The sequence below is a fragment of the Orycteropus afer genome, unplaced genomic scaffold (genome assembly GCF_000298275.1).
Source record: "Orycteropus afer afer isolate SDZICR_OR568_19922 unplaced genomic scaffold, OryAfe1.0 scaffold00037, whole genome shotgun sequence".
NCBI lineage: Eukaryota > Metazoa > Chordata > Mammalia > Tubulidentata > Orycteropodidae > Orycteropus > Orycteropus afer.
The window spans coordinates 16,485,734-16,501,951 of NW_006921624.1; the positions used below are offsets into that span (position 1 = coordinate 16,485,734).

The window sequence follows — 16,218 nt, forward strand, 5'->3', positions numbered from 1 at the left end:
AGCCTTTACCTCTCACCTAGGAGACTCATCTTCTTCCCTTATTTAGCCACTGCTCAGTCCCTGGATGATACAAATGGTTAAGTGCTTGGTCAAAGCCACCAAGAGGCACCTTGGAAGGAAGGCCTGGTGATCTGCTTGCCCAAGGTCATGGCCTTGAGAACCCCAGGGAGCCCAGTTTTGTTCTGCAACACATGGGGTCACCATCAGTTGCAACTGGTTTGTTTGCTCACCTTACCTCCTCTTGGGGGCAGGGAATATGTATGACTTATTTTGCCTCTCTGCTTTCTAATATCGTGTCAGCAGGAGAGTAGGTGTTTTTTAAATGTCAGGTATACAAGGAGACGGGTGAGATGAGTGGTGTGTGAATGAAAAGTGGCATCTCTTCTGTTGGTGGTCTGTATTTGAATTTAATTTATACCACATTTATGCCACACATCATTTCAGTGAATATTCAGCTTCACCTTAGAGTCCTTAAGAGTCAGGACTCTGTCTCTTAGAACTGGGATGACCACAGTAAGTCTCAATAGCTATTCATTAGGTAAATGAACGTATCAAAGCGATATGAATTGGGACATGATAGAGAATAAACCAAATTGTCCTAGACAATGAATTATTTCCTTCCAAAGAGATTCAATCAGTGTCTGGGTTCTTGAACCTCCTTAGCTGCTGTGCTAGCTGGGTAAGGCACTTCAGTACAGCAGTTAGGAATCATGGTTCTTGAGTTCATCTCCCTGAACTCTAATGGAGGCTTTGTAGTTTGCTTGCTATGTGACCCTGGCCCCTCTCGGTGCATCAGTTTCCTCATATGCTAAATGGGGATAATGACAGCCTAATGGAGTGGCTGAAAAATGAAAATAAGAAATGTGATGCACATAAATGTACATAAAACATAGTTGCTTTTATCATTACTCTTATTGTTGGTTAATCGTTTTGAACTCAGTTTCCGGTAAAAATACCAAAAAGTAGTTATCATACTTCCTAGAGTTTTTCTGAAAGTTGATTTGAAGAATGTACAGCAAAGAAAACATTAAGTTGAAAACGTTATATTACAAGGTGATGCTGTCTCATCTACAGGATATAGCTATGAGATAGTTTGGTGGTCAGTGTTGAGTTCCACTTCCAATTCTATCATTTCCTAACTGTGTTAAGTCCCCTGTACTCTCTAGTTCAAAGAACTCTTGGTTTCTGTTCTATTAAATAGGGATAATAGCAGCACTTAGTTTAGATAGTTTTTATAAGGATACATTTAAGTAATGCATGGAAATCTCTTAGCATAGTGCCTGATACATAATAAATATTCAACAAATGTTATCAATCTTCATCTTCATTATCATCATCCTCTTATTACGGTGTTAAGAGAATTAAAAGTTAGAAAGTCTCTAAAATATCACCAGGCTCAGAAATTAGTAGACACACAGTAAATGGCAAGTCAAACAAGAAACAAAACAAAATATTAGAATAATAGCAACATCTTACCTCCACGCTATTAACAGGAAAGGAAGTTCCCACAGAAAATCAAAGCAAAAGGGGAAAAGAAAAGAGAGTTAGTACATTTTCATCTCATGGTTTGGAGGAAAGAGTTTTGATTTAATACCTCTAATTGCTAAGATTCTGCAGAATTCCCTTCATGGGCTTGGAGGCCAGATACTGTGTTAATGAGCAGATTTGGAGAAGGAGATCAAGAAAATATTGAGTCTCTCCAGAAACTGGATTCTTGTTTCCATGGAAGTCGTCTACAAGCTGAGTCAAACATGAGCACCATCAGTCTGGGCAGTGTCACAGAGCAGAATTTCCCTGTTAGCCACCAAGTCCTGTGCTCTGAAGAGCCCCATGCTTGTTAACACTCTGCTGGGGTCAGGAAGAGTCAGAATCAACTCAGTGCCAATGGATTTGTTGTTTTGCTCACCATCTTGGAGCCCTGGGTGGGACAAATGGTTAACAGACTAGGGTAGAAGTTCGAGTCCACCTGAAGGTGCTTGGAAGAAACTGGGGATCAACTTCCAAAAAACCCAGCCATTGGAAACCCTATGGAGCAAAGTTCTACTGACACACATGGGGTTGCCAGTAGTTGGAGCAGAATTGATGGCAGCTGGTTAGTCACCATCTTGAAAATCTTAGTAATTATTAAACAAGGGGATCCACGTGTTTTATTTTGCATCAGGCTTCCTAAACCGTGTAGCAGGTTGTGCCCATAGAGGCAAATGCTCCAGATACTCAGCACACCGTGACTGTCCTCCAGTGAATCACGTGGCCCCCAGCACAAACGGTCCCACTCAGATCTCTGAGGTATGTGAGTAGACGTGACCCATAGTTCTCAATTAGAAGTTTAAAACTTCACACTCTTTGTCACATCCTTTGTGATTTACTTCCTCCCTATATTCCTTTCTCCATTAGAAAAGGTAAAATACGTGCTTTATCTAAAACTAATTTGACCTATTAGAGCTTCGTGCATGCGGAAGTCTGACTCCTTTTGAAGGTTTTAGATCCATTCGGGTGTTTTCTTTTGGTAGTTTTAAGGATTTTTAAATGAATTCCTCCAAAAAGGAGTTAATCTTCTTGAAATGCAATGTTTTTGTATTTCTGATCATTCCTTTTAAAAAATAGACTTTTAGAGTAGTTTTAGATTTACCAAAAAGGAGAAAAGTTGCAGAAAGTAGAGAGTTCACGTATGCTCTAGTCCCACTCTGCAAACGGTTTCTCCTTTACTAACATCTTATTTTTGTCTAGTGTGCTGGTTACTGTTGAGGCATCAGTAGTGATACCTTATTGTTAACTCAAGTCCACAGTCCACATTAGGGTTCATCTTTATGTTGTATGGTCCTATGGGTTCTGACAAATGCTACTTATTCCTTTTCAGGTTAAAGGGTCTGTTAACTACAAGGGGTTTGTAACCTTGAGTGTGTGCCTTTTTAATCTTGATGGGCTTCTTATTCAGTGAGAATCAAGATGGGCCTCATAAACCAATCTCCTTACTTCCACAAGGAATGGAGATGTAGCAGGTTTTGGCAAGAAGGAAAAGCAGAAATATATGGTAGTCATTTATTCACACTTGGGGGTCATTTCCAGAATTGTTTCAAAATTGTATTTCTTATTAAAAATTCATTTGGAAATGATGTATCAGTTTTTGTTTTAAGCTTTATAAATTAGATATCTTGATAAATTACAAGAAATGGAAATCAAAAGAGGACCCCATTTTTCTTCATCCTATTACAATCTTAGTACCTCACTAAACAGAAATGGGCTCTGAGAATGTGCTAATTTGATTAATGCAAACATATATATATATATATATATATATATATATATGAGATAGGACAATCTATTTCTGTAGTGATACCACCTCAGAAACCCAAGGAGGGGCTGCTATGAGTCAGATCCAACTCAACGTCAGTATATATATATATATATATATATATATATATATATACACACATGCATACATACATATATCATGGGAGCTCTGGTGGTGTAGTGCCTAAGGCACTTGACTGCTAACCAGAAGGTTGGTGGTTCAAACCCACCCACCAGCCACTCCTTGGAAGGAGGTTGGGTAATCTATTTCCGTCATGATACTGCCTGGGAAACCCAAGGAGGGGTCGCCATGAGTCGGAGACGACTCAACAGCATATAACAACTCAACAGCATATAACAACAACATAGCTCATGGGCATTTATAAAGGAAAACAGCAAGAAGGAGATAGAAATAATCAAAAGGCAATAAAAAAAATCAATTTATTTTATAAGCAAATAAATTCTGTTCTACTAAATATTTTTAGTGGAAACACAAAAGTGTAAAGAAATTGTCTTAGCAAATTGGCTAAATACAAAATTAAATACAATAAAAAAAGACACCCACAAAGATACATAAAAATCCTATCATCTATGAAATGTAACTAAGTAATTTTTAGCAATATGAAAATAAGTCAGAAATATTCAGCCGTAATAGTTAGGAAATGTTTCATTTTCAGTTCTGAATTTTAACATTACATGCCTGAGTCATTAATCCAAAACCAAACTCACTGCCGTTGAGTTGGATCCAACTCATAGCAACCCCTTCTTGGGTCTCTGAGGTGGTATCACTACAGAAATAGATTGCCCCATCTGCCTTCCGAGGAGTGGCTGGTGGGTTTGAACTGCCAGCCTTCTGACTAACAATCAATGCCTTAGGCACCATGCCACCAGAGCTGGAGTTACTAGGCTCACTAAAATTAGCCACACTGGGTTTAGGCAAATTGGTCTTAGATGAACTGATTCGGGGTCAATTAGTCTATGATAAATATATGTAGTCAGCCCAAGGAAATGCTGGAATTTTTGTTCCAACCACTTGCTGGATGGACCTTCTTATATTTATTTTATGTTCTCACCAGTACTTGGCATGGCCTCAGTAACCAAGGGAAATGATTATAGGAAACATGTGAACACATACACACAACTTGACATTTTCCCTTGGAATGTTCAGAGGACACAATCACCCCATCCACTGTTCTGATACTTAGGCCCTGTAACCAGCTTTGGTTCTCAGCCTTTACATAAAGGTGGGAGGGCATCTCAATAAAATGAAGAGGAACAGAAATGAGCTATTTCCCTAAAGTCCTTCAACCTTGAATGATGTATGTATCTATGATTACCAAACGGCTAAGAGAACTTTTTTCTGTTGTCAAAGAATTAGAAAATGGGCCCAAAGCTGAGAGAAGGAGATTTTTAATAACATTATATTCTAAAAAGAAACGCTAACATTTGAGTCTGAGGTTATTTAAAAAGTGGCTGCTACTCCCAATTATCAACCCAGCTTGAAAGAAACCTTCGTTCTCAATCCTGCCCTAAACCTGGCCCTAGTATGTAGACATAGAAGATAACAGTGAAAAAATAGAAATCCTCAGTCGTTGGCAGTTGTGGGAGGCTTCCTTTAGCCTTTCATACCCACTCCAGCCAAAAGAGGGTGTTGGCGACAAGAGGAGAGACCAGCATTTGCAGCATATCTGATGTTCTTCTCATGCTGTCCTTTTGAGCAAGGGTGCAAGATAACGGGAAAGAGCAGGGCAGAGAGAGAGGAGCCAGCATGGGAGTTCCCCACCATATGAAGCAGCAGGGAGATAAAGATTTCCCAAGAGTCGACTGGACACTGTGGAAGATCACCAAGTCACCAAGACAACTGGCCATCAGGTAAAAAGATCCTAATAATAAGATACTCCAACAAGGTCTGAGATGTAGGGTTGGAGAGATAAGAGGTGAAACCAATACAGAAAATATGCCACGTAGAAGGCTCTGAAGGACTCTCTGAAGTGCTCTTATGTCCCATGAAAGAGCCAGGATTTAAATGCCTGAACACAGAAGCATGAATAACTCATCACAATGAGAAAAGCCTGGACTCTGGAGCTTGCTGGCCTTAAATACTGTCTCTGTCATTACTAGCTTGGGCACCTCTTCTGCTTTAATTCCTTCCTATGTAAAATGGGAATAATAAAAGTATGCACCTCAGAGGGCTGTGAGGATTAACTAAATTCATACTCATGAAGCACTGGCAATGGGAATGTACTCTGTAATACTCTCTCTCCCCCTCTCTCTATTTTGTAGTAGTTAGCCTTGTTATTATTAGTCAAAGAAGCAGCAATAGTCAACAGAGAAAAAAATAAGATAGCTCCTATTAAGGAAAAGGCATTTGCCTCCTTTTCTTCAACATAGCAGAGAAACTAAAGAAGAGGAGGAGGAAGGGAGTCAGTACTTAACAGCAGCAGACCAAGTTCCTTCTACCCTCCAAGTATCTGGTGAGTTCTGACACGTCCTGTTCTAATTCCAGGTGGTTGTGTTGTTAGTTGCTATACAGTGGATTCCAACTCATGGTTAAGCCAAGTGTGCAGAGTAAACTGCTGTTTCCAAGTGTGTCTGGAATGAGACTGGCTGGCAGTGGGGAGAGTAAAGCAGATGTGATCTAAATTAGATAAGAGGCTGAAGTTTTAAATTAGATTAGACTGTGGTTTTTAATCTCTAAAGATTGGAAATTATGGAATCTGCTTAAGAACTTGTAAGAGGAACAAGGAGATTCCACAAAACATAATTCCCCAAAACCCAGTGAGTAGAGAAAAAGAAAACTTTTTTTTTTCCTTCTGTAGGCTTAAAGTTTAGACTGTTTAATACACTGGTTACACATGCAATCTCAGATCTGTTAGTCTCTGGTTCCTGTTTAATTTAATCTGTGAGCCATTCAAAGTTACTCTGCAACCCAAAATGGACTTCTTATTTTAAACTTTTGATACAGTCTAAGGCTTTAGCCAATAAGGAGCTCTAAAAATTCTGCCCCTCCTCATGTAGGTCACTTTGCTTAAGGACAGAAGCTTACCTCCTTCTAGCAGTTAGAAAGGCTGGAATTCTTTGTGTTACTTTTCTGACTATGGTCAAAAATAAGAACCAACAGACCCCAGAAAGACTGCGGGAAACATCAAAAATTGTCCAACATTTGCAAAATGGGCAGATCTGGAGAAGGAGATCGAGACAATGTTGAGTCTCACCAGAAACTGGATTCTTCTGTACATGGACATCATTTTCAAGCTGGGTCGAGCATGGGCATCATTAGCCCAACCAGTACTACAGAGCAGAATTTCCCTCTGTTAGCCACCAAGGTCTGTCCTCTGAAGAGCCCTGTGCTAATGCTCTGCTGCGGTCACCATGAGTCAGAGGTGACTTAGTGTTGGTGGACAATAGTACAATCAATATCATAGACTTGAAAGCTATTTCCACTCTGGGGGAAAAGAAAAAATCTAGTAGATTCCCTCTCTTTTCTTGAGATAAGCAGGTTGGACTATAGTATTGTCATTTTGATCATCTGACATTGCCAATGCTGCCCACAAATTATAAATTTGAGTTAGAATTTAAATTTAAGTGACTATGAACTGGAGGAAAGGCCTGAAGACATCCCTTTACCTCCTCAAAGGTCCTGAACTGAGATGGATGTTCATTTTAGATACCAATTAAAATGATCAAAGTATATGAAATAGGATGAACAAAACTACATCACTGCTGAACACTGGGGAAAGGGACACCTTGCTGCCCCAAACTTCATGGTAATTCAGCCACTGTGAAGACAGAAGAGATAGAAGAGAGATTGTGGAAATTCTTCCAGAAAGAATGGTATATAATTTGGAGAAGTAAAGGTAGGTTCTCATACCAGTTGAGCAGGGTGACCCTATTGAAATCTGAAGGGGCCAATGTTATACATATTGTGGTAGTTAAGGTTATGTGTCAACTTGGCTGGGCCTGGTTTTGAGTGGCTGGGCAGCTGGGTGCAGTATTCCCCATGATGAGACTAGTAATCACCTCCATGGAGGAATCTACTGTGAGCAGCTGAGTAGCTGCCTTAGGGATGTGGTCTATTCCCAGTATATGAGGAGAAGCTTTAGGAATGGTCAGCAGCTTTGGCATGCTCGAATCCTGCATGTAGCCAGGTCATCACTCAGCAGCCTGCTTTGTTGTCTGCCGATCTTGGGACTTGAGTGGACTTGAATCAACGGCCTGCCATGTGGTTTGATAATATTGGGACTGTGACTTTTTACTTGTCAACCTTGGGTTTGTCCGCCTCAGCAGCCAGCAGCTTCCTGAGTAAAGAAAGCCTCCAGCTTCAGTGGGCTGGGACCAAGAGGCAGAGCTGCAGCCCAAGTCAAGGGGCCTTCCCCCAGCCCCTAGAGCCTGGCACTTTGAACTCAGACTTCTAGCCTCCAAAACTGTAAGAGAATAAACTCTTATTTGTTAAAACCACCTATTTGTGGTATGTCTGTTAGAGCAGTACTAGGTAACAAAACACACATGCAAGAGTCCTGATAAGATACAAAAAGAAGATTTGATAGCATGAAGATGAACCAATGCCAAGAGAATCCAGACACAGTACTTGAGAAGAGATAATAAGCTTAGATGGACTTCTCTTTCAAGGATAAGGAAGTGGAGAAGAATGGAGTTAACTTAACATGAGGGGTAACCTTGAGAACGGTAAGTGAATCAGAAGATGCCCTTATTCCCTAGGCTTCCATTGCTTCTTACAGAATTTTCTCCAATTAGGCATTCTTTTTTGTGAAGAGGTGGGAAGAAGGGATCTAAGAATCTTGCATCTATAAACAAGTGCTTTTATCTAAAAATTGGATTTTTTAAAATTCTGAAATTTTCAACAGTCTCCAATATTGGTTGTTGTTGTTGTTATGTGCCGTCGAGTCGGCCCTGACTCATAGCGACCCCTCCTTGGGTTTCTGAGGCAGTATCACTATGGAAGTAGGATTGCCCAACCTTCCTTCCGAGGAGTGGCTGGTGGGTTTGAACCGCCAGCCTTCTGGTTAGCAGTCAAGTGCTTTAGCCACTATGCTACCAGAGCTCCTCCAATATTGGTAGTACCCTGAAAATCTGGAAGAGTCAGTAGGGCATTGGGTCCCTTGTGAACATGCAGCTAGCACACCGACAGAAGAAACCTGCCTGGCTGTGCTAGGCACATTGGTCTTTTATGCCTAACTGCAGAACAGCTGGGAGCCATATAGTGTGGCTTCTGCCTTTTATTCATTCTTTTCCTTTGTTATCAAAAAACAAAACTAAGAACAAAAGCAAAAGCCAAAACCAGATAAAACCACCATGCAATGCCAGGGGATGGTGTCTGTTTTGTTTATAAGAACACTTGCTACCTGTCTTGTTTAACACACTGAACAAAGGTAAAGAGATTCTGTGCTCCTTCTATGTCATTACATGCGTCAAATTGTCTCCATCATTGGGTGTGTGTGTGTGTGTGTATCTGTGACTATCAGACATCAGATAGAGCATGAGACATGGTAGTCTGTCCAATTAGCTATATCAATTATGAAGCATATGTCAAAGTTCTATGTTTTTTTCTGTCAATGTATGAAACATCAACTTTTGAAATATAGAAAATAAACTATGTAGTCTATGGGAGGGCAGGAGGGAAGAGGGATCCAATACAACCACATCATATTTCTCCCTACTGCTCATTTTTGATTAAGGGACATATAGTCATTTGAGTTTTCATTTAGTGGCCGGAACCCCCAGATCCTAAGTTGGTTAGTCCATAAAAGGAATATTGCAAAAAGTGGAAGTGTTGGTAAAATGGGGAGTGGTCTGTATTAGTGGAAGGATGTGATCACAGACTCATCCTTGTAACCTGAGGCTGGATCAGCACAGACCGAACTTAGGACCATCCCCTCTCTCGTGAAGCATCTATCAGAGTCATTGAGAATGGGGAATACAAACATATATTTCCTCTTCTGAATCCTTGTGGCTATTTTGATGGCCTCTGGCTGTTCCAGGACTATGCTCATTACAGGGATCATGGGGTGTCGTGCTGGTCTCTGCCACAGGGCTGAAGGTTTTGATGACAAGGAAAAGGCATCTTGCCAAATACTCAGCAACTTAATCCTTTCAGGGTTGTGACTGGAGGGGAAATGTAACTTCCTGGTTCATAATGAGAGGTTCCATAAGTTTTTCTGACTCTTTTGATGACTAACAGCCAATGTAAATAAGTTGGAAAAGAGTATATCACATTTCTTAAACAATGCATGAAGATTTGGGCATGCACTTGGAAGGGTTTTGAGAAAATGAAGGCTGATCTTTATTTTTAATTGTCTTTCAAGCACTAACAATCTCATTAGACATAATCCCAAATGCTAGACTAGCTTTTTCCATACCTCGTTTTCCTGCTGGGATGAGTAAATAAATAGATGGAGCAAAAGCTTCAAAGTGAAACACAAGGCGTGTGACAATGGGGCTATTCACTTCAAAATGCTAGGGGAGGACAGGGGCATCTTAAATGAGGAAGAGGAGAATTTGGAGCAAGGAAATACTGCCAGGATGGGAAGGGATAACACCATGTGTGACTTGAAGTTCTAGACCTCTGGAAAGCATCACTGGAGCCCAAAGAGGAGAGGGGCCAAAAGCAGACAGAATGGACTGGAATGGAAAAAGCAGATGCCACAGTCAAGTTCTGGGAGATCTGGGGACCATAACACCATGGTTCTTTGAATAATCCTGAATTAAAGTGGCTCCAAAGATCCTTCTTCCCCCAGAGTGTTCTCACTTCCCTGGACTGAGGAGAGTGGAAAGTAGGTTATTTGGTGATGGCAGAAGGACATTCATGAGGCATCTAGCCTCAGGTTTCATTGAAAAGAACAGGTTTAAGAGAGAGGAAAAATAGAAGATGTAACATGGGGGTTGAGAGGTCTTACTCATTTGCACTCATGAAACACTCCCACTAGATATGCCTGGAGAAATTTTGGGAAAATTGGGGGCACTATAGGCCACCTAATAGTAAGAACCAACTGAAAGCATAGATCAGGGGTTGAACAAAAGGGTCTTGTAGCTTTTAATTTATAAAGACAAGAAAATAACATTACATCTATAGCAATTTTCCAACAAATCTGTCCTGGAAGAAGTGCAGCTGGAATGCTCCTTAGAAGCGAGAATGGCCAGGCTTCATCTCACCTACTTTGATCTTTGGCAAAGAACAAAGCTCCAGGAATTGACGGAATACAACTTTGAGGATGGCACGTGATCAGGCAGTATCTTTTCTGATGTATATGAGTTCACTTAGAGTCCAGACAGACTCAACAGCACCTAGCAACAACTGCTGCTACCTGATAATCCATGCAGTGTTCCCACCATCCCTACCCTCAGGCAAATTCCATTGGTGTTTTCCCTCAGATGCCAAAGTCGCCATTGCTGATTGGCCTTCCTCTCCATCTGGTCTATCATCAGCACTGATATCTGAGACCTCTTCTTCCTGCACCTTGTGACATCGCTTTCCTGTGGTTCCTATCACACCTTCAGATTCCTCTGCCCCCAGGAGATACCATTTTCCTTTTAGGTAAACACTTCCTCTGTTGGCATATTTCTTTTATCAGTGGAGTTGAGCCAGGTTCTCGTTTGTGAATGTGGATGAAGATGTGATGTTGCAGTGTACAGTATGACGCCCATCATGTTCTGAAGTCCTTTCTGTGTGCTGGAGATCGTGTTCTGGGAAGCCCCTGCCTTTGGTTAGGTTATATATACTCACTTCATTGGATTTCCCTCTTTACTGAACATAGCACTACTCTCTCACAACCATCTTTTTTCCTACAATGGGTAGACTCTGAAAGTTTAAAGTGGGGGTTCCTGCCTATGCCTTCCAGCCGGAAAGAAAACCCTGGCCGGGGATTGATCTTTGAATGACTGAATTGCCTGAAATGAGAATCTTTTAAGAAGAGGCTGAGGAACAGTTTTTTTCCTCTACCCAGTGGAGGAGTAGGCTAAACTAGATTTGATCAGTCCCTAATCTTGGATATTTGAGTATTCATATGTAAATGTGCTCTCTCTCTCTCTGTGTATGTGTGTAATTTATCTGAATATTTATTTATTATTTATATATAGGATTAGGCATACTATGAATAAAACATGCTGGGTATTTCCTGACACAGAAATTATTTCCATCTCTAAGACTTTCGTAAGTGTTCTCAGAAGTCTTTGAGTCATTTAAATTTTAAAAATAAACCTTTATAACTCAACACAAATATCCTAGAAATCTATGAGTCAGCCATTTTCCTTGAAAACACCTGGAAGTCCCGGTATTGGTTGCTTGAAACAGAAAGAGAGAAAGAACACAAGAGTAGATCATATGTTCTTGGGTAAAAATGCCCTCGGGAAACAGCCAAGCAGAAATGGGCACAGCCATGTCAAATACCTGCCAATTTACTCTTTTGAGAGGCTCAGAAAGTTTGTTCAACTGAAAAAGAGAGGAAAAAATTGAACTTCTGGAAGCTATTTCCCATAGCTTGGAGAGGTGTTTGAGGATTTAGTCTTTGAGGCAACAAATCAGCCACACTCAGTATCAAGGTTGAGCTCTGGAGTGTCCTCACGAAGGAGAAAATAGAAAAAAAGGAACTGAAGTAAGTTTTAGAAGAAAAGGAGAGTTTTCCTAACGTAAGATGGGGAATGGTGCCAAATGCCCTCCTCCCCAGAGCAATGCAAACCTGAAAAGCCATCCTACCTGCTATACTGATGGTGGCTGCAGCCTTTGCAGTGCTGAATTTCTCTCCATGCTTGTTGGTGGCTATGCATGTGTAGAGTCCCGGTTTGGTGATAAACAGCTGCAATCTTGAGTCAATTACTCGATCTTTCACACTTTCTTGGATGGAGCCAGAAGAAACCTGGTGGAGTAGGAGGAAACAGAAGATAGAATTAAGTCAAAGATTTCCCAATATACTGCATCAATACACTTGAAGGTGAAACCATTAGGATTATGATCAAAGGCATATGGTAGATTGCCATCGATTTTTCCTTCCCTCTCTCCATGCACTTGCATTGTGACTTTACATCTCCTCCACCCCTTGAGTTTGGATTGGCCTTGTGTCATGTTTTGGAATGACACAAATTTGAAAAGTTCTTACCCACTGGCCTTGCTTTTGTCTTCCTCTTGAGACCTGTGACTGCCTATGAACAAGCCATAGATAGCTTGCTGGAGGATGAAATATACACAGCCCACTTATATCCAATGCCCCACTTCAACTCAGTGACCACCACCAGACGTATAAGTGAAGCCCAGGTCAACCAGCACTCAGTTAACTTCCCAAACACAGATCTTAGAGCAGCCAAAATCAAGCAAGCTGGGCCCAAATCAGCAAAACCACCCAGTTAACTTACAGGCTTGTGAGCATTAGTAGATGGTTGTTTTAAGCTTCTTGTAAGATTTGGGTCTGTTTGTAATATAGCAATAGTTAAATAAATCATGACATGAAAAATACACAGTGTAGATCCTCCAAGATGTGACCTCTATGTCCTAAAAACAGGGATAGTCAAGTAGGAGAGGTTGCAAACTTGTTGACCTATTTTCATCACTCCTGTTCAGTTCTCCATAATGGGTATCAGGTAGATGGATGGTTGCCAAGAAAAACGGTTATGAAGAGAAGTCTGTCTTTGAGGCTTAACATAGATAATGCTGTGCCACTTAAACCAGAAAGTCCTTGAAACATCCTTAAAGAGCTGGGATTTTAATACACTATTAGCACAAATGATCCATGAAGGCAGGCGGTTCAAACCCACCAGCCACTCCTCGGAAGGAAGGTTGGGCAATCTACTTCCATAGTGACACTGCCTCGGAAACCCAAGGAGAGGTCGCTATGAGTCAGATCTGACTCAATGGCACATAACAACAACAACATTAGCACAAAACTGACAGGTTATTTTATATAATGCTTATTTGTTAGTCATCAGCATTCTGACTGTAGTAAGAACAGCTGCCTAGAACATTCTATTATGTTGCAGAGTTAGAATTTGAGCCCCATCTGACACCAAAGCTTATGCCTCTAATTATTATGTCATACTGCCTTCTGTAGTGCTAGAAGAGAGAACAAATGAAGAATCATTAGGAAACAAGAACAGTAACAACAACAATAATTAGTTGCCGTCAATCAAGTCCAACTTATGATGACCCCATGTGTCTCAGATAAAACTGTGCTCCGTAGAGTTTTCAATGCTGATTTTTCAGAAGTAAATCACCAGGTCTGTCTTCTTAGGCACCTGTAGACTCTCACCTTCGACTTTTGAGTTAACAACCATACAAGTTAATGGTTTGCACCACCCAAGCATTCAAGTAACAACAATAACCCCAACAAATAAATCAACCAACTGTGAACAAAATAAAAACTTTACTTAAATGTCATTGTGAAGGTGATGAGGTATTTTTTTAAAAAAAGGTTGAGTATTTTTTTTTCATTATTTTCTTGAGCACTATTATCATCTTCTCAATAACTATTCTTTAATTATCACTGATTATGTGAGTGAAAATGATGCCAATTTAAGGGTCATTGGAGTGAAATGACAAGGAATCAACCTTGTCTTGTGGAACTAGAGATACTGCTACCTCTGTGACCTGTTTTTGGTTGCCTTGAAAACGGTTCCTGTGTCCAGTAATAAGGAACAAGGCTGGGAATGAGAAAATGGAGCTAATCATTTTGTTGTTTTGCTTGAGGTAGGATGAGCTTGGTTTGACTATCAAGGGGAAGGGAGGCCCTCGTGTGAGATTAGCTTTCTTCCTACTGCTGCCACGCAGCGCGCGCAGTTGGCTGTTCCTGGAACAAGCACACTCTGGCAATCAGGCAGTAAAGTTGATTCAATTAACTTCTTCGTCTTTGTATTCTCTACTTTTATTACTAGTATCAATCCTTATGATAAAAACTGGCTTATGGAAGTTTCAGTTTACCTTAACTGGGGAAATTTCCCAGGTGAGATCAAGTATTGTGGCATTTCCCCTGATATGTAACCTAGACTCTACAAGAAATTGAAAAGGCAGAGAGAAAAATATCTTTATGAGACATACACTTAGTTGGGAAATTTGAATTGAATTACTGATTATTATCATATTTATCAGAAGTGCAACTTCTTATGGACATGAGTTTCCAAGTTAGATCAAAAGGACTAAACAGTTTGAAATACAATTTTAGATGTTTCCTGAATTTTAATATAGAACAAATATAAGAAAAAGACAAAGACTCAGCCTCTAAGCTCAATTAACATGCTTTACGTTAGGAGTATATTTTGTTTATAAATGCAATCCCTTTTCAGTTTATGTAAGTGAAGCCTGTAGAAAAGATATTTTCTTCCATTATAAAATTGTTTCCCTCCTTCAAGAAGGAAGTCTGTACAATGCTAAGGAGACAACTTAGGAATAATTTAGATACACTCCCCCAAATGTGGCCTAAACTCCCACCACTTTCATGTTCACACCTAAGAAAGTCATTCCTAAACACCTCCCCAAGGTCACTGAGAATATCCCTGGTCAGAAAGAGAAGAAATTTTTACACTGTCTGAGTGCTTTTCCCCTGGACTTCATCCAGGTGTTGAAATAGTTCTCTGAACAAACCAACAAGTCACTGGCCTCATGGCTTGATTGCCATATGCCTCCTAAGTGCTTTTCCTCCTGTTTCCAGAGGCTGGAGCTTGAGTCAGTCCATGACTCATGCACAGCAGGCCTTGTTAGTCATAGTGTGAATTTGTTTTCCTTTCTTCATGGATCATCCTGACCAACAGTTTAGTATTTTTGATGACCTAAAAATAAAAACAAGCCTCTGCCCTCCATTTTGATCTTTTCCCTTCAGGTTTCAGAGATCAAAGAGATGAATTCTGATTATTGACTGTGAGTTTTTACTAAGGTGTTCCTAGGCAAAACAGAGTACTTAATTAGGGGACTATATCTGGTATTTATAGTAAATACACTATTTTCTCTAAGTTGCTCAGGCACTGCTGACCTGAAGGAGCTCCCTGTTTTGTGTGTGGCTTTCTGTCCTTCTGAGATAGTGATCTCAAAGGGGCAGTGGAACAGGAAGTTGTATTAAATAGGCATCATGATTCCCACCTGAGATAACTTAGGTAAACACTCTCTGAAGAAGGCAAAGCAGTACAGAATTGTGGGATATTAATGTAGAATTAATGCATTTAGTGATGAAATAAAAGTGCTGAACATATGATTTCAAAGGGTGGCTCAAGAAGATAAAGTAAAATTTATAAATGAAATACAAGAAAAGATCTAGTATTAGAAAACTGAAGAGGAAGAATATGCTTGGTATTTTTCAAGCTGAAAGAACTGAAGGAAAAATTCAAGCTTGGGGTTGCTATATTGAAAGATTCTATGGGCTAAATAGGAGCTCCTTTAGCATAGTGTCTAAGGCACTTGACTACTAACCAGAAGGTTCAAACCCACCAGGTACTCCTCAGAAGGAAGGTTGGGCAATCTACTTCCTTAGTGATACTGCCTAGGAAACCCAAGGAGCGGTCATGATGAGTCAGTTCCCACTTGACGGCAAATAACAACAACAATAACAACAACAATAACAACAACGTGGGCAAAATAATGAATGATGCAGGAAGCACCAAAAGAAGATGGAAGAAATACACAGACTCACTGTATCAAAAGAATTGGTTGACATTCAACCATTTCAAGAGGTAGCATATGATCAAGAACCAATGGTATTAGAGGAAAAAATCTAACTGCACTGACAGAATTGGTGAAAAACAAGGCTCCAGGAATTGATGGAATATCCATTGAGATGTTTCAAAAAATGGATGCAGCTCAACATGGGTATAGGGACGGATAGATAGGTGAACAAGCTAAACAATTGTTGTTGTTGTTGTTGTTAAGTGCCGTCGAGTCGTTTCCGACTCATAGCGACCCCATGCACAGCAGAACGAAACACTGCCCGATCCCGCACC

The 16,218-nt window shown here is 40.4% G+C and overlaps 1 protein-coding gene across 1 annotated transcript in view; it reads right to left on the reverse strand.

Annotated features, from left to right (window-relative positions):
- MUSK (muscle associated receptor tyrosine kinase) overlaps positions 1–16,218 on the reverse strand; it is a 115,710-nt gene that overhangs the window by 28,867 nt on the left and 70,625 nt on the right. The window contains exons 8-9 of the mRNA XM_042780387.1: positions 12,002–12,161; positions 1,477–1,483 (exon numbers count right to left, since the gene is read on the reverse strand). Coding sequence (XP_042636321.1) covers positions 1,477–1,483; positions 12,002–12,161 — 167 coding nt within the window. The remainder of the gene's footprint in view (positions 1–1,476; positions 1,484–12,001; positions 12,162–16,218) is intronic.